Below are 19409 nucleotides of genomic sequence, written 5' to 3'. Positions count from 1 at the left end.
GACTGTTGCATCACCTTCATAAAGAGAATCTCACATCTAAGATGTACTGATTGAGCAGAACTGTGCAAAGAAGCTGCAGAATTTCCCAGACTATCAAAAAAAAAAAAAAAGGAGAAGAATCAGGTCACTTATCTTCTCCCCAACTCTTTAACTTCTGTGACTCATCTGTGTTTTCTGTGCTCCCCGTGTCTACCGTTATTGTCCGTTAGGCAGAGGAAACAAAGCTGTAACCCTGAAGCTATCAGCACTACATAGATGAGTCAACGCATCAACGTCGTGCTGCACTGCTTCAACAGATTTCGCTGTGATGCCTGTCACGTAAAGGAAAGTTCACATGGTGTCAGTTGTCTGGGCTCTAGGGGACACGTTTGCAAACTGGCTAAAGGATAGACATAATTCTCTGAGTTTAATTTCTACTTTCATCCACGTAAGATCGATGCACTGAAGCGCTTATACAGGTGCTGGCCAGTAAATTAGAATATCATCAAAAGGTTGAAAATATTTCAGTAATTCCATTCAAAACGTGAAACTTGTACATTATATTCATGCAATGCACACAGACCAATGTATTTCCAATGTTCATTACATTTAAATTTGATATTCATAAGTGACAACTAATGAAAACTCCAAATTTGGTATCTCAAAAAATTAGAATATTCTGAAAAGGCTGAATATAGAAGACACCTGCTGCCACTCTAATCAGCTGATTTACTCAAAACACCTGCAAAGGCCTTTAAAAGGTCCCTCAGTCTTGTTTTGAAGGCACCACAATCATGGGGAAGACTTCTGACTTAACAGCTGTCCAAAAGACAATCATTGACACCTTGCACAAGGAGGGCAAGACACAAAAGGTGATTGCTAAAGAAGCTGGCTGTTCGCAGAGCTCTGTGTCCAAGCACATTAACAGACAGGCGAAGGGACGGAAAAAATGTGGTAGAAAAAAGTGTACAAGCTCTAGGGATAACCGCACCCTGCAGAGAATTGTGACGACAAACCCATTCAAAAATGTGGGGGAGATCCACAAAGAGTGGACTGCAGCTGGAGTCAGCGCTTCAAGAACCACCACGAGGAGACTCATGAAAGACATGGGATTCAGGTGTCGCATTCCGTGTGTCAAGCCACTCTTGAACATGAAACAGCGCAAGAAGCGTCTCGCCTGGGCCAAGGACAAAAAGGACTGGACTGATGCTGAGTGGTCCAAAGTTATGTTTTCTGATGAAAGCAAGTTCTGCATTTCCTTTGGAAATCAAGGACCCAGAGTCTGGAGGAAGAGCGGAGAAGCACAGAATCCACGTTGCATGAGGTCCAGTGTAAAGTTTCCACCGTCAGTGATGGTGTGGGGTGCCATGTCATCTGCCGGTGTTGGCCCACTCTGTTTCCTGAGGTCCAGGGTCAAAGCAGCCGTCTACCAGGAAGTTTTAGAGCACTTCATGCTTCCTGCTGCTGACCAACTTTATGGGGATGCAGACTTCACCTTTCAACAGGACTTGGCACCTGCACACAGTGCCAAAACCACCAGCACCTGGTTCAAGGACCATGGTATCCCTGTCCTTGATTGGCCAGCAAACTCGCCTGACCTTAACCCCATAGAAAATCTATGGGGTATTGTGAAGCGGAGGATGCAATACGCTAGACCCAACAATGCAGAGGAGCTGAAGACGACTATCAGAGCAACCTGGGCTCTCATAACACCTGAGCAGTGCCACAGACTGATCGAGTCCATGCCACGCCGCATTACTGCAGTTATTGAGGCAAAAGGAGCCCCGACTAAGTATTGAGTGCTATACATGCACATTCTTTTCATGTTCATTCTTTTCAGTTGGCCAACATTAGAGAAACAAACATTTTTTCATTGGCCTTTAGGATATTCTAATTTTCTGAGATACCAGATTTGATGTTTTCATTGGTTGTCACCTATAAATATCAAAATTAAACATAATAAACATCGGAAATACATTGGTCTGTGTGCATTGCATGAATATAATGTACAAGTTTCACGTTTTGAATGGAATTACTGAAATATTTTCAACCTTTTGATGATATTCTAATTTACTGGCCAGCACCTGTATGATGAAAGAAAAGGGAAGACTGAGATGAAAACTTTACCTCACATCATTCTTTGGAAAACGTTGAACAAATGTTTAGCTTATGCTTCTGGGCCAGCTCCACAAGGAAGAGATGCATTTCGCACTGACGGACGTTTCGCTCTCGGACTTCTCCGTCTTCTGGGAATTGTTGCAAAGCAATTCTCCGCCAGGACAACGGAGGGTGTAGAGCTGTTCTGGGGTATCCTGTCATGTTTCCGGTCCATGACAGTGCATTTACTATTGTGTTTATATTGTGTTTTTTTGTATTTCAGATACTTTTTAACATAGACAAATTTGTCTCTCATTCTCCTCCAGCTCTTCATGCGTTCGCCACCTCTAAACCCACGTTTCTCATAATTTCCATCCAAAAAAAAGCTTGTTATGTATCGTTTTACTCCTCCAGTCAGGAGTGAATAAAACATTCATATTCTTAGTTTTTCCATGAGCTATTCTTCAAGCTTTAACGTTTTGGAGGGCACAATGGAAGTGCTGTTGACGAAAGCGGTGTCCTGACCAATCACAAGCTTGCGTTCTGTTTAGAAAAGTGGGCTGGACTCCGTACATCCTTGCTAGCCTGCTGGAGAGCACTCGCATGGATGGGTAATGGTGTTGCATGCTTCCGTACCGACGCAGAAGCATAAACTAGGCTTTAGCTTATGGCATCAAAACAAGCTAATTCAAAGAAACCAAACATTGTGTTTTTGTAGTTAAAATGAGTACATTCATCTTCAATTTTAAGTAAGACTTATGAATTTTCATGCTTCTCCCTCCTACTGGTTAAAACTATCATAAACAACCCTGAAGCAGCTGGCTGTTGCTGGTGCTAACAATGAGCTAATGCTAACACAAACCAACTGATATTCAAGTCACAAAGTAAAAAGATCCTCAAAAATATTACTTACAAGTCCAGGTCACTAGCGTGATTTCATAGCCCCCTTCAGCCCCCTCAAACAAGTGTAGGCCGTGCAGATGTTCACTCTGGTTTTAGGGTCGTGATATTCCTTGACCTCGTGTTGGCGCAGGCAGCGTCTTTGTTCACATTCTTGCTGCTGCACAGTACTGCCCTACACTAGGGAAGTGTTCCACTAGGGGGTGCACTAGACTACTCAGGCCTGACAGAGCCAGGTTTGTGGGTACAACCAAAACAAACATGGCATCAGTAACTGGTTAATTTTGAGTTCACGACAGAAAAAGACAGCAGCAGTATTGAAGATGGTATTAAAGACCTTTAAACCAGGGACGGAGTTACCATGGTGAGTGTGTCTTGCTCGTTTTGTCGACTCCACCTACTGGTTACTCGTTTATTGCAGTGTAAATGTCACGCTGAGCAGGAGGTTTGGACCCAAAAACGCAGAACACACGAGACAAGAGCAGAGGTAAATAAGTAAACCCTTTATTAAAAGGAGGAGGCTTGATTCAGCGGTCCAAAAACAAAACAGAAGCTCACAACTGAGCACGGACTCGGGCAAAACTCTGGAGGGAACAGAACAACGTAGACACAACGATGGACCAACAAGCACTGAAGGACAAGACAGGGTTTTTAAACACAGAGGGAGGTGATCAGGGGAACAGGTGACAGGTGTGAGGACTGAGCTCTGGAGGGAAGGCAGGTGCATACAATAATCTAAATGAGGGAAAATAAACAAGCAGGATGGCAGATAAATAAAAAATATTGATTCAGTTACTTTTTTAAACATTAAATCAACTGAAATTTTAAAGTACATTCACATTTAGATGATGGTTGATACAATATTGATTCAATTACTTTTTCTAAACATTGAATCAACTAATTATATGATGGTTGAATCACCATTGATTCAATGTCTGCATGGTTGAAAATCCAATGTTGATTCAACAAAAAGTGCAGGGGACACTTTCAATATGTTTCTGCAAAACATTATTTCAATGTTTATTCAACCAATTTTTGCTATCTGGGTAGATATCATATATATTAGCTACATCCCTCACCTGTGCTGTTCGTCAATGGACCCTGACGTCCTATGCGGCGGCCATCTTACTTCGGACAGCTGGTGTTTAGTGGTGCATGCACTATTTAAACAACTCTTAACTTTCTCAATTTTCATACGGTTTGATTTTTTAGAAACATTAGAAACGTGGCTATGAAATACATCAGTTTTGGCAGGAAACTCCCCTTATTTCACTCCACTTTCCAGCCATTTTCCCCTATCCTGTCAATTTCCCATAGACTTACCGCTTTAATGTCAACAAGATCTGCTTCTGATTAACTAGCTGTAGTTTGTAAACTGAGGTCAACTAGTAAATATAAGTTTTAAGATACCTTATAACTTACCATATAAACTTATAAATAAAAACTCAAATACCTGATTTAATTTACAGAAAATATTAAAACAATAAATAAATAAATAAATTAAATACACAGAAGCGTGAAACAAAATTTAAAGTTAAAACACCCAGTCCAAAAAACAAGAAAACTCTAGAACCTCAATGACTGAGAAAATATTTTATAAAAAGACAAATGAAAATATACAGAACATATTTAATTTACTTTGACTTTAATATTTGCAAGTAATATGAACCTAATATATACTTGCTTTGGCAAGTTATTATAATATTTTACGTTAATTTCAACTTTCAGCCTGCAACCCACTTAAAATGAAAGTTTGAGAAGAGAAAACTGGGTTAATTGTGAGTTAAAATAAAGGGCTAAATAAACACTTCAAAAATTAAAGAGTAAATGAATGACAGACTGACAGTTATGAAAAACTTGTTTATTACAGATTATACATGTTTTTGATTATAAAAATAACAGATCTGAGACATGCTAAAGCGCATTGTGATTTCCTACTGACCTTTGAAAAGGACAGCTTGAGTGAGCTTCTGTCTCACGCTGTCAGACTGAAAGCTGAGAGTTGCTAATCTTGCAATGTGGTGCATCCTCAGCTTAAAGAACAGGGAGACAATAGATGTCATTAGTGTATGGGAGTGAGACTCAATTCCGTACTGATGTGCTCCCCAAGCAAAAAGACATCCTCTGACCCGATCCTCTTGCGCAAGATGTAGATGACCTCCAGTGGTTTGATGGGCTGTGATCGTCTGCCCACTGATGCCTGGCGAATTGCCCACTCTGCTGCTCTGATGACCCTCACAGTACCTTCAGATGGGACCACAAGACCCCCGTTGTTCTTCAGAGCCAGCAAATGGTAGATCTGGTCATCACAGGCAGATGCAGCATCCATCACCAGGGTGGCACGGCAGACATCACAGGACAGCTTGGTCATGGCTCGCCGCACGACGAATCCTGAAATTACAAATACCAATGTAACTGGACAATGTGGTTGCCTTTATACTTTACATAGGCCTTTAGAACAATATGATGTCAGGTGAGACATAAGACAAGAACTTTAGTTTGACTACCTAAAGGCAAACAAGTAATGATTAGTAAGTGTGGAATTTATTCATTGTATGTATTTCTCAGGGGGATTTGATAAGCCAGCAGTTTTTCAAAAGACAGCAAACATCTTTTGTGTTTTTCTTCTGACTGCTTTTTTAGCTTATTTTTGAAACACGGGGAAGGTTTTTTACCTTGCTGACAGTTTTGATCGTGACGCCACTGAGCGTCAGCTCTGAGGAAGATCGCAGACACTTCTTAGGGCAACTTCCCACTGCCTCCTTCTTTCTCCATCTTTGAGAAATCTTAAACAAGAGACAAAATGTAGGCAGCTTTATAAATCATTCTAAATAGTTTACAGCCTTTTCCTTTAACATGAACATAAGACAAACAATAGTTAAATAAATGGTGTCAAGACAGAAACATGCAATGATTGATTAACCAAGAAATCTTGAATTCAAGCAATTAACCTTTTTAAAATCACAGTTAGCTGATAGATCTTAAACTTTGCCATCACTGTTATTTCTAAAAAGCAGTTAAAAGCAAAGCAGATGACAGAGACTAATCAGCCTAACACAGTTGAATGTTTTTGTTAAATCTTACGAATGAAAGGTGATCCCACGTTGCCGTGATTGAAGACATCGTCTATTAGAGCATCCATAGGCAGCACAAAAGTCATGCTTGTTGGGTTTCACGTGTATTTCTGTAAAAACAAAGCCAGCAATTTCCGCTATTTTAATATACTTCAGTCTAAGTTTTTTACATTTTTTTTACAAAGTAAGCCGCCTGGAAAACAAGGGCAATTTTACCCTCAGCTTCCACTGAGGTAAAAACGTTGTAGCTAAGCGGCGCAGCCACGGCAGCCTCGTCTTCTCTAAGCCAAGTTAGACAGCTAATAAACACTAAAACATCCACCAAGACAGCCATTTAGACAAACATTAGGTTTACGTACACTTCTTACTTTCGTTGAACCATACGAACCCTATAAAAATATTGATTGTGGTCTCTCTCTCAACCTAACGCGCAACATAGCTTAGCCGGGACACATTGTTCACAGTTATGTCGTGTTTCAAAAGTAATAACGGTAATTTCTACATGTGTAAGTTTCCCGCATCAAGTCTATGTATCATACGGTTTGTAATGAGGCAAACCGTTTGTAAATCCGTTAATATTTCATTGAGTTATGAGTATTTTTATTTGAGCCGTGCACTCACCCTCAGCTAGAGAACGGTTAGCTGTCCGAAGTAAGAGACCTATGGTGCCAACTAGAACCACAAAACTGTTAAGTGTAGTTTCTGGTCAGCAGAGGGCAGCAGAGTGTCAATGTCGAGCAGATCAAGTTTCTGACTCAAGAAGCACTGAAACCAGTTTGAAAGCAACATCATTAAAAACTAACTAGTGCTATTTTAACCTCATGTAGACTAGTTTTTTTGCTATATGCAGCACTTCCAATATTAGGACTAGTATATTCATCAGAAATGTGCAAATATTCAGTTCTACACCTGTCTTCTATCCTCCGGTGGAGGATCTACAGATGACATGGACCAGTTTAATCTCGACATATAATTAATTTAGGTACTGGTTGACCCGAATAGCTGTAAAAACATTTAAAGCACAATAATGACATTTAAAAAATAGAATGAAACTGTATTTTCCCCACACACAACAGACAACTTGATAAAGAATATTTAGAATCACACCCAGAAGAATTTTAGATCTTGATTCATGCTACAAACATATAATCACTTCCCATTTGTCAAGTTGTATTTACAAAAATAATGCACACCTCTTGTGTATTTATCCGATTTATCCCACTAAATCCATTCAATTCAAAAAGCTTCAAGAACTGCAAATCTGCAGGAAAATCTTGCATTTGTTTGCAACAATTTGCATTTTGAAATGACCGAAAAGCTAAAAAATCGACCAGATGAACTGTGAATAAAACAAACTGTTTTGCACAAGCAAATCATGTCAGTTACTAAACCACTTCTTTTTTTTAAAAGCAAGAACCTCAAATGTGAAGCATGTGGGTGGAAGTGTTATGATCTGTGGATGCAGAGAAATCAGCAGAAGTAACAAGTGAAACAACACATTTTGCATTTAAAACCAGAAACTCTTATGCACATTGACAAATCAACTAATAAAAAGAAGTAAAAGGGTTATTGAACTAGACAGATAAAACCCACTTAGTTGTTGCTGGGGGGGATTTGAAACAGGCAGCATATGTGAGGAAACTGGTAGACAAATATGCAAATTATAAAGACACTTGAAACAATGATGCTTCTGCAAAAGGGCTGAGGAGCTGCTGAAGACGAGGATATTAGTTTGTACAGAAGAACACACATCTGTGGATGCCTATTTAAAAATGCACATTTTCTTTGCAAAAAGAGGATAAAATGTCCAAATTTTAGCAGAAATTAAACAGATCTTGAGTCTAGTTTGTCACAGCTTGTCAAATAGCTTTATTTTTTAATGAAAAAGACAGGGTTTGGTGTTCAGAACAGATAACTAAAATGTTTTTTTGGACGCGATGTAATATCTAATGGGGTGGCTGGGGATTTGCAGCGTCCTCTGAAATGTTCCAGACAGTCTCGTGATCAGCTGGCCAGCGGAGGATCAGTGGAACGGAGTGGATTACTGTGACGCAACCTATTATTTCAGGAATCTTTCATGTGTTTTTCTAATGCACTGTTGCTGAAACAGTTTTCAGGTTTCCATGAAGACATTTAAAAAATCACAAGTGTTGCAGAGAGAGAAGTTCCTTTAACTCGTTTACCACAGTCTCCCTGACTTCTGTCCGGCCCAGTGTGTGATTGTTCATCTGATCCAACCATGTCTGATGCTTTTAGCCCAATGACCCATGCTATGTGTTTTAAACGTTCGAATCTGGCCCCTGAGCCTTTTGTCCGCCCTCACAAGACAAGTCTGCCTGCTTGGCAGAACACAGGGACCGAGGCTTAGCCCATTGAGAAACGGAGAGTGAAAAAGTGTGCAAGCAGGTGCTGCTGCGGGAGTGAGGTGGCAACTTTTCATGCATTGCTGCTTTCTGACAGACCATAAATCGAATTGCTATGACTACAAAAAGTAAAGGGACTCTTTGAAGGGGGGAATTAGACACAATAGCATCAGCACTCTTCCTCTTTTCCCCGTTTCGAGACAGCAGAGCAGCACTTCTAAAGAAAGAGAGAGAAAAAGCTGAAAGGAGGTGAACAGGAAAATAGGTGCGTGGTAGGCTGTGATCTGCAGATGCAGGTCCGCCACAACCCTCACATGACGTGGATTTCCGCTGTCACACATTTGGCTTTTGGCAGCACAGCGGGTCAGGGCCACACAATCACAGAAGAGCCGCTGCAGCGGGACAAGATGATGCTTTGAGAACAAACTCCACTTAAACACCATGAATTTTAATGGACTTCAGCGGGAGAGCAGCCAGGAGGTGCAGGAGAACAGTCTGAAGAAGAAGCCTCTGTGGTACCGGCGCTCACTGAGGGGGAACACTGATCGACACCGACAGAACGCTGGAACTCAACCTAGAGCCTGCAAGGTGAGACGACAAGCCAATTGCTGTTTGTATAAAGCATGATCTTTAACACGGCTTTTTGTCAAAACTGGTTCATAACTGCAAACTTCACACAAGGATTAGCTAAAGAACATTTTAATGAAAGGTTGAAATATTTTTGATTATTTTTTAAAAGAAACGTTTTTTCCCATCTGCAGCCCAAGCCAACCACCACCTCACTGGTTGATTACTCAGACCCACAAAGGTAAGCAGACCAGAACGCTCCGTTTTAGATTTATTACATACAAAAGTTCGCATCGCTCAATTATTCTTGCAACAATCTTCTGCACAGAACCTCAACCGTTTTGGAGAAGCACGACAATGAAACATTCGGATTTGAAATCCAGGTAAGCTCTACTTTAAGCGTAGTAAAATGCACATTCTGCTTATGATGGAGATGATAGTTTTGCATGACAGTGCTTTTTTGTGTGATCCTATTGTTTGCAGACATATGGATTGAAGCAGAAAACCAGCTCTGCAGTGGAGATGTGCACCTTCATAAGCAAGGTGAAGGAGGACAGCGTCGCTGAGAGTGCCGGGCTGACCGCAGGTAAACCACCCACATCCTCCTCCACATAGACCCAACTCAGACACGATAACCCATCAAAACTCATCCCATAATGATTTCTCACTTTATTTGTCATAGGTGATGTCATCATTACTGTCAACGGGGTCAGCATAGAAGGACTCTCTCATGAACTCGTGCTTAATCTAATACGAGAATCGACCAACAACCTAAAGTGAGAGAAAACACTGATCTTTAACAAAATGTCACTTATTTATTTAAAACTAGCATAATAACTATGTCATCATCTGGTTTCAGGATGGAGACTGGGTGTGTGAACATCCTGAAGCAGATAGAGCTGGAGAAGAGATTGGACCAACTCAAGGTGAGTCCCTTCACTGGTGTTGAGCAGCTCTAAAAAGGGCTCATCAGCCTGCAAGAGCCCACCTGGAAGCTAAAAACAGTCACTTTTTAAATAGATACGCAGCTAAAGGTCAATCCATTGCCTCTTTTCTCATTTATAATCCTTACTTTTTGAGCTGACATATTTAGTAAATCATAACTGTGATGTCTTCCACCCATGCAGCAGTCGCATCGCGAGAAGCTGATGGAGCTCCAGGCGCTCACATTACAGGAAAAACGTTTACTGCGAGGTGAGAGGCTTGGCTCAGCTGTCAGACCACAGCACTTCCTTTCTCACACATGCCTAGTCTTTTCTTCTAAAGCAGCCTTCAACATGTGAAACGCTGTTGCGCGTAAACTGTCGATGATTTTGCTGCTGGTGTTTCCCTGAGAAATCAGCATACAGCAGAAGCCGCGCATGACCTTCCGGTTGTGGAAACTTTTCCTGACAGCAACTTTGTTTTGTTTTCTCAGGTAATTTAAACAACCGCAGCCTCGACCTGCTCATGGAGGCCCAGGCTGCTCTGAATTCCCCTGTCGTTTGCCACGGCCGACGTTTCTCCAGCGACAGCAGCTACAAGAGCGGGATGACCGACGACAGCGACCAGGCCAGCGTGTTCGGGGAGCTGAGCTCGCCCAGCCCTGGCAGCGCGATCAGCACCACGGATGATGGCTGCTTCTTCTCCAGAGACTTTCCTACACAGGATGCCTCTAAGAGGCTCTCGTCCAGCAGCCTGCACCACCAAGCCCTCAGCCGCTCCAGCAGCTCCAGCTTGGCCGGCAGCAACACCTCCTTATCTCCATCCTGGGATGAGACGAGGATCTCGTCCTTGTTTGGAACTCTGCCCAGAAAGAGCAGGAGAGGCACTGTGCGCCAACAGATCTTTAAGTTAATTCCTGCACTTCAGAGATCAGTGGAAGAGGAGGAGATGGCGACACCCACTCAGTGACCTACTGGTCATCCATGTGTAGACACAACAATACGATTGGACACTTTAAAGGGGGCATCTTATGCACAACTCACTTTTTGCATCTGTTTGTGTGGCCATGTGGGTCTCTACTGCCTCTATAAACACTTGAAATGTGAAAATCAAAACCACCCGTCAATGTTTGGTTTCAGGTATTGGATGCTTAAAACAAGCCGCTTTAAAAGGCCCTCATTTGTGATGTCACAAACGGGGACATTTGCATAGAGCCCCCTCTGACATCTCCAGGCTGGAGGAGCTGTGGCTCTACTTCAAGCCCCTTACAGATATCTGAGCTTCTCAGCTTACAGCAGCTTGAGCGGGGGATGAGTGGGCGTGGCCAGCTCCAGCTTGTTTTCTTAAAGTGACAGAGACCTGAAACGGCTCATTCTGGAAGGTGCTTAAACCATCAAAACTGCTGAGATCTCTTTATGTGATATTCTTTATATGGAAATAACTTCATAAATATGTTTTGTATTGACCACAGAACTATTATAAGTTTTCTCAAACTTGGGTTTGAGTGAACCCATCAAGTGAAAAAGGACTACCTTTTTTGGGTGAAGGTTTACCTTAATGCTTTTTGAGCCTTCAGTGAGCTTCACTGAAATTACAATGAGTGGGAAAGCATTACAAAATGAATGTGTTGGATGAATGTACACCCGACAGACTGAAATGTACAGAAGATGAATTACTGTATCCTACTAACTTGAATGAGAATTTCCTTTTTGTACCTCAGTGCTAGTAGCATTAACCAGAGCAGATTGAGATTTAATAATGCGCATTCAGTTTTAAAATGTGACCTAAAGAACATTTAAGCAGACTTCCAGGTGCCCAAACCAAAACCAAATCTACACCGTACACACATATACGCTTGCTTAGTTCAAAACAGGATGTGGGCGGAAGAGTACTACTTTACTTTTCTTTTTTCTTTTCTAAAATCACTTCGAAACCACATCTGCTTCAACTGAATTTCTTTGCTCTGAAACTCTAACACTGCTAGTTTCTGCACTTACTGATGATTATACGCAAATATGAAAGTTCTGCTGTTGATTTCTGTGCATCAAATCCAGATGGTGTAAATTTATGAAGTAATTAAAAAAAAACTTTCTAACTCTCTTTTTCTGGAAAGGTGTATGTGCAACAGGAAGAATGCTTTTCTATTGTAGATAAAGCACAGAAGCTTTCCAAAAACAGATATTCACCAGCAAACTCTTACCAGGTTCCTATAATAGGTCCAACTTCGAACACTTCCTGCTGAATCGAAAGAGATAAAGAGCCTTCCAGTAACTAGAAGTTGGCAAAGGGGAATTCTAATAAAGTCTTATCTTCTTTCTGATATCTCAGTGCCATTTTAATTGATGCAGTACAAACAAAAATTGAAATTACCTCTTCCGAATTCACATTAAAAAAAGGTTTTCTCATCGTCGTCGTCGTCTTCCTCTGTTTATCCGGGTTCGGGTCGCGGGGGCAGCATCCCAACTATGGAGCTCCAGACTGTCCTCTCCCCGGCCTTCTCCACCAGCAACTCCGGCAGGACCCCAAGGCATTCCCGGACCAGATTGGAGATGTAACCTCTTCAACGTGTCCTGGGTCGACCCGGGGGCCTCCTGCCGGCAGGACATGCCTGAAACACCTCCCCGGGAGGCGTCCAGGAGGCAACCTGACCAGATGCCCAAACCACCTCAACTGGCTCCTTTCGATCCGGAGGAGCAGCGGTTCTACTCCGAGTCCCTCCCGAATGTCCGAAGCTCCTCATCCTATCTCTAAGGCTGAGCCCGGCCACACTACGGAGGAAACTCATTTCGGCTGCTTGTATCCTCGATCTTGTTCTTTCGGTCATTACCCAAAGCTCATGACCATAGGTGAGGATTGGGACATAGATTGACCGGTCAATCGAGAGCCTGGCTTTCTGGCTCAGCTCCCTCTTCACCACGACAGATCGGCTCAGCGTTCGCATCAAAGCAGATGCTGAACCAATCCGCCTGTCGATCTCCCGATCCCTCCTACCCTCACTCGTGAACAAGACCCCGAGATACTTAAACTCCTCCACTTGAGGTAGGACCTCTCCCCCGACCCGGAGTTGGCAAGCCACCCTTTTCCGGTCGAGAACCACGGTCTCAGATTTGGAGGTGCTGATCCTCATCCCAGCCGCTTCACACTCGGCCGCGAACCTACCCAGCAAGAGCTGAAGGTCAGAGCTGGATGAAGCTAGCAGGACCACATCATCCGCAAAAAGAAGAGATGAGATTCTCCTGCTACCAAACTCGACACACTCCACACCACGGCTGCGCCTAGAAATTCTGTCCATAAAGGTAATGAACAGAACCGGTGACAAAGGGCAGCCCTGGCGGAGTCCAACCCTCACCGGGAACAGGTCCAACTTACTACCGGCTATGCGGACCAAACTCACGCTCCTCTGGTAAAGGGACTGAATGGCCCTTAACAGAAATCCACCCACCCCATACTCCTGGAGCGTCCTCCGCAGGGTGCCCCTGGGGACACGGTCATAAGCCTTCTCCAAATCCATAAAACACATGTGGATTGGTTGGGCAAACTCCCATGCCCCTCCATCACCCTTGCAAGGGTATAGAGCTGGTCCACAGTTCCACGGCCAGGACGAAAACCAAATTGCTCCTCCTCAATCTGAGATTCAACGATCGATCGGACCCTCCTCTCCAGTACCTTGGAGTAGACCTTTCCAGGGAGGCTGAGGAGTATGATCCCCCTATAGTTGGAACACACCCTCAGGTCACCCTTCTTAAAGATGGGGACCACCACCCCGGTCTGCCACTCCACAGGAACTGCCCCCGATGACCACGCAATGTTGCAGAGACGTGTCAACCATGACAGCCCTACAACATCCATAGCCTTGAGATGCCCAGGATGAACCTCATCCGCCCCTGGGGCTCCGCTGCTGTGTAGTTGTTTGACTACCTCAGCAACTTCTACCCCCGAGATCGGACAGTCCATCCCCAGGCCTCCCGGCTCTGGTTCCTCCTCGGAATGCGCATAGGTGGGATTGAGGAGCTCCTCAAAGTATTCCTTCCACCGTCTGACTATTGCCTCAGTTGACGTCAGCAGCTCCCCATCCCCACTGTAAACTGTGTGAGCGAGTTGCTGCCTTCCTCTCCTGAGGTGCCGGACAGTTTGCCAGAACCTCTTTGGAGCTGATCGATCGTCTTTCTCCATGGCCTCACCAAACTCCTCCCACGCCTGAGATTTTGCCTCGGCAACTGCCACTGCTTCACCCCGCTTGGCTATCCGGTACCTGTCTGCTGCCTCCGGAGACCCACAGACCAGCCACGCTCTGTAGGCCTCCTTCTTCAGCCTGATGGCTCCCCGAACCTCTGGTGTCCACCAGCGGGTACAGGGGTTGCCACCACGACTGGCACCGGCCACCTTGTGACCACAGCTAGCAACAGCCGCCTCAACAATTGTTGGGTTAAAGTTGAGTAAATGGAGGTCTAACTGGTCCACCACCACTGAGAACTACATCTCCCAGAATGCACCAACAAAATGGCGACTGATTGGTGATAAAAAACACCTATGCAGGGTGGTGGCTCTCAGTCCTCAGCCAAACAGGAACAGCACAGCAAGCTCTAACAATGAGTTGACTCTAAAGACGCCAATGGTTGGTAACTATTGTTTTATTTATGATATGAAGTTGTTTTGGGTGACCTTTGAAGTCATGCTTTAATTTAATTGTTTACACTGTTAGTGTGGGAAGATTTAGTTTAGAAGTTCTTTGTTTATTGTATTTTATATAAATGATGTGACATCTAACACTTATCTCTGTTCTTTGAAGGTTATCAACCTAATGTTCACTGAACTGACAATAAAAATTGTTGGAATGTGATGGAGTTGTCCCAAAGTGTCCCTTTAGAGTGAAACTAGTGTGGAGCTTGACAACAATCGCAGAGTGGAACAAGGCCCACTCGGAGTCCATGTCCCCCACTGCTCTTGGGACGCGGTCAAAGCTCTGCCGGAGGTGGAAGTTGAAGACCATCTTAACAGGTTCTTCTGCCAGGCGTTCCCAGCAGACCCTCACTATGCATTTGGGTCTGCCAGGTCTACGCGGCATCTTCCCCTGCCATCTGATCCAACTCAACACCAGGTGGTAATCAGTTGACACCTCCACTCCTCTCTTCACTCGGGTGTCCAAAACATACGGCCGCAGGTCAGATGATACGACTACAAAGTCTATCATCTACCTGCGACCTAGGCTGTCCTGGTACCAAGTGTACCGATGGGCATCCTTATGTTCGAACATGGTGTTCGTTATGGCCAAACTGCGGCTTGCACAGAAGTCTAATAACGAAACACCACTTGAGTAAAGATCAGGCGGGCCATTCCTCCCAATCACACCCCTCCAGGTCAAGCTGTCATTGCCCACTTGAGCATTGAAGTCCCCCAGCACGACAATGGAGTCCCCTGATGGAGCACTATCTAGCACTCATCCCAGGGACTCTAAAAAGGGTGGGTACTCTGAACTGATATTTGGCCCATAAGCACAAACAACAGTCAGGACCCGTTCCCCGACCCAGAGGCGCAGGGCAGCTACCCTCTCGTCCCCCGGGGTAAACCCCAACACACAGGCAGAGAGTCTTAGGGCTAACAAAAAGCCAACCCCAGCCCTCCGCCTCTCACCCGGAGCAACTCCAGCAAAGGAGAGTGTCCAACCCCTCTCAAGGACTTGGGTTCCAGAGCCAATGCTATGTGTCGAGGTGAGTCCGACTATATCTAGCCGGTACCGCTCAACCTCTGCCACAAGCTCCTGCTCCTTCCCTGCCAGCGAGGTGACATTCCATGTCCCAAAAACCAGTTTTCTTGTCCGGGGATCCGACCGCCAAGGCTCCCGCCTTGGTCTGCCACCCGATCCACATTGCACCGGACCCTTCATGTTCCTCCTGCGGGTGGTGGGTCTACAGTTGGATGAGCCCATGTATCCGGTTTGGCCTGGGCCCGGCTGGGTCCCATGGGCGAAAGTCCGGCCACCAGGTGTTCGCTCACGGGCCCCAACCCCAGGCCTGGCTCCAGGGTGGGACCCCGGTAACCCTCCGGGCCGGGTACTCCGACTCTTTGACTTTACCTCCATGAAAGATCCTGTTTTCTGGAAAACAAATAGAATTTTTCTACATTCAGGCTGCAGTATTGTATGTTAGAAATGCCCTTTTTACCCTCTCAATTTAGATTTTGGTCACTACTTTCATATTTTCAACTTGTTGTTTCAAAGAGTTGATGACTTCAGCTTCTAACAAGGTTCTGCTTTTCATATTTTAATACAAAATTTTATAAGAAAACATGCAACAAACGCAGAGCCAACCCAGGAATGCAAGTTAAGTGACTGCCTGTGCCCCCCACATCACCAGGGGGCACCCAAGAGCACCATGTTAGCGTGAGAAAAACATCTTTTAATACCTCAACATAATAAATGGTAAATGGCCTGTATTTGATGTAACACCTTCTAGAGTCCTGGAACCCCCCAAGGCACTTTACAACACCATCATTCACCCATTCACACACTCATTCCCCTGGTGGGGATGAGCTACGATGTAGCCACAGCTGCCCTGGGGCGCACTAACAGAGGCGAGTCAGCTGTGCACAGGCGCCACCGGCAGGCATTGGGGGTGGTGTGTGTGTGTGTGTGTGTGTGTGTGTGGGGGGGGGGGGGGGGGGGGGGGGGTAATTGCCTTGCCCAAGGACACAATGACAACAACAGACTGAGTGGGGCTCAAACCTGCAATCTTCCGATTACGAGGCAAGCACTAAACTCCTGTGCCACCATCGCCCCCGATAATAAATGACATTACAAGTGGAAAAACATTTTATATATTATTTTCTATTGTGCCATTGAGTGTTATTTTGTAGTGGTTGTCCATTTTAAACATGTAGTCGAAATGTTAAGAACAAAATTTAGAAAACTTAACTTGTTTACTGTGAATTTGGTCTGTTGATAGTATTTTCAAATAATCAAATTCATATGCCACACTAAAATAATACTCTGCATTTGAAAATGTAAATTAACTAGAACATTTTTGTAGGTTTGCTACTCTTCTAAGTTCAAAACCATTGACATATATACTGGACAGTTCATTTCCATAGGCTCCAGTAACACATTTTTGAGGAGAAATGTGAGGTGGCCACCACCACCACCATTTTGACCGTGTCACAGGTTCCGCCAAGCCCAGACAATTCCACAAAATGGAAGAGAGGTGGAGCTGAAGGTGGAGCTGTAAGGCTGGGATCAACTGACCACACCCGGTCGAACTAGCTACAAGCTAACCTGAAGCTAACCCAAAGCTAACGCGGAGATGGGAGCTAAGCTAACGGAGGTAGCAACCTAGCTACAACCGGAGTTAACTACTGTGCACAACACCAGAGCTTCTGAGTCAGAGATACACTGGGCTGACCGCTGGGTAAAACCGGGTGGAACACAGAGGACTCCCGAAAGCTGCTGAAAGCCGGCAGCCGCACAGCAGACAAGCGCCGCTGCGATCTGAGATGCGCAGAACTGTCGCTGGGGAGAACCGGGTGGAAAACATCGGTTTCCATCCGAGAGCTCCACAAGCCGGCAACCCGCGCAGCAGACAGGAGCCGCGGCGATCAGAGATGCGCCGAGCTGCAGGGAGGGGAGAACTGGGTGGAAAACAAAGGTCTCAAGAGCTCCAGCCTTACTGTACTATACACAGTACATTACAGATAATGCATTTTTTTGCTAAGCCCACCCCCATTCCGTAAAGCCCCATGTAATGTGAAATGAGTAGTGCTCAGCATTTGCCAATAGCGTTGGACATTTACTTACAAACAGATGTCCATCACAGAGAACACACACACACACACACACACACACACACACACACACACACACACACACACACACACACACACACAACAATGTGTTTTAGCTTTGTTGCCCAGGTAGAGGTTTCGTCCACAAATGAGAGAGAGGCGTTGCTTCCAGCTGTAATCACTGAAAGTAGTGAGGGCTTATGATGCAATCCATGTTTCTGCCTGTAGATGATGCCTTCTGTAGAAAAACTCCAGATTTCTGAGCATATTATGTTCAGTTTGAGATGAAACAGACTTTTTACCAAACAATGGACAGTGCTGCACATACTGTAAGTTGACAAAAATTTCATGTGAACGATACAAATAGACAAAAAAGCATAAGGTCCTTATGTTACATACCAGATCTGCACGTGCAAAACCATTTCAGGTATAGGACAATATGGGAGGAAGCTATTCTAAGTTTAAAATGCTAGAGAAAGAAGTTTGTCACCAAGCAGAGATTTAAAAATGAAGACAATTGCTCCATATGCAGCAACCAGCATTACAATGAACATTTGTTGGGCCCACAACAGAACCTCTGTTCTTCAGTGAGTCAACAAACGCGCAGACTTGCATGGTACAAACACCAGAGAGCAAGCTGCATGCTCCAGAGGCAACAACAGGATCTGGATAAAGGTGATCATATTTAACTTTCACTTTAAAATCTACTAAAGACTCGAACAATGGAGGATAATTCAGATTGTCAAAAGATCAGTGCAGAAGGAGAAGATGCTCAGGCATCCCACTTACTGGAGATCATTAACAGGAAGGCCCTGGAAACGCTGGAGAGGACAGAGGAGGCGAGAGATTCTTGGTCAGTGGAGATGGGAGATGACTCTGTGTTCTACAGCGACGAGGAGCAAGCTCGTCAGAGCGGAGAAGCTGCCGTGTTGTTTGGTTTTAGTGGCAACAAATGCAGAAATCTGGTCAACAGTGTGGCAGATGAAGCAGACCAACAGAATAACGCCTCAGGAGATGAAGCCATGGCTCACCAAGAAAATTCAGAGAGGAGATGGGATGTCGAATGGACGGAGGAGGAAAACAGACATTTTCAGAAAGGAAATTCTAAAAAAATGCACAAATCTGAAACTGAAAAGTTTACGAAAACTCGAGAGTTTCTGCCATCAAGCTTAATGGATTTAGATGAATCGATAAATGAATCAGCAGCAAAAGGTAGGAAAGCAAAGGCTTTGTAAGTATTAAATGACCCCCCAAAAACTTTTTCTTTCTTTTCAGTAAGTTACAGGAAGGAGGAAACGATGGAAGAAGCCAGATCACACCTGGATCCAGGTGTGAGGGGCAAAGAACATCTGTGTGATGCTAAACCCCAGAAATCAGACAGTTGCTCTGAAGAAGACCTGGAGATCTTGAAAGCTCCTCAAAACCCAAACCAAGATCACTCAACCTCCTCTCAGCCCAAAGAATCAGACATCATTTCCTTCAACCACCTGGATTCTTCCAAATACAGCACCGTGTCGTACCGCAAGATCCAGAGAGGCAACACCCGGCAGAGGATAGAGGAGTTCGAGTTCATCCTAAAGAATCAGTGATGACCTACTTTTCAGACTACAGGTGAAACTCGAAAAGTTAGAATATGGTGCTAAAGTCCATTTATTCCAGTAATTTAATCTCATATATTAGTTTCACTTTTTAAGATAAATTACTGACATAAATGAACGATATTAAAAAATTT

The 19409-nt window shown here is 44.3% G+C and overlaps 2 protein-coding genes across 3 annotated transcripts; both read left to right on the top strand.

Annotated features, from left to right (window-relative positions):
* Nucleotides 1–8316: 8316 nt before the first annotated feature.
* cytip (cytohesin 1 interacting protein) lies at nucleotides 8317–12224 on the top strand. Its single transcript, XM_015966618.3, has 8 exons — nucleotides 8317–9001; nucleotides 9175–9221; nucleotides 9309–9363; nucleotides 9464–9566; nucleotides 9663–9756; nucleotides 9840–9906; nucleotides 10108–10174; nucleotides 10398–12224. Exons 1-8 carry the CDS (start codon nucleotides 8855–8857, stop codon nucleotides 10871–10873), a joined length of 1056 nt encoding a protein of 351 aa, XP_015822104.1. The 5' UTR covers nucleotides 8317–8854; the 3' UTR covers nucleotides 10874–12224.
* A 6052-nt stretch (nucleotides 12225–18276) lies between these two features.
* On the top strand, nucleotides 18277–19409 carry LOC107390090 (ermin). 2 transcript variants are annotated; one of them, XM_070544430.1, is made up of 3 exons: nucleotides 18277–18352; nucleotides 18483–18889; nucleotides 18953–19409. In XM_070544430.1, the coding sequence occupies exons 2-3, from the start codon at nucleotides 18541–18543 to the stop codon at nucleotides 19264–19266; spliced, it is 663 nt and encodes a 220-aa protein (XP_070400531.1). In that variant the 5' UTR covers nucleotides 18277–18352; nucleotides 18483–18540; the 3' UTR covers nucleotides 19267–19409. The 2 variants fall into 2 exon arrangements, with proteins under 2 accessions (XP_070400531.1, XP_015822106.1); XM_015966620.3 differs by having other exon boundaries at nucleotides 18280–18889.

The sequence above is a fragment of the Nothobranchius furzeri genome, chromosome 14 (assembly GCF_043380555.1).
Source record: "Nothobranchius furzeri strain GRZ-AD chromosome 14, NfurGRZ-RIMD1, whole genome shotgun sequence".
Taxonomy (NCBI): domain Eukaryota; kingdom Metazoa; phylum Chordata; class Actinopteri; order Cyprinodontiformes; family Nothobranchiidae; genus Nothobranchius; species Nothobranchius furzeri.
This window is presented reverse-complemented; position numbering and strand designations above follow the sequence as displayed.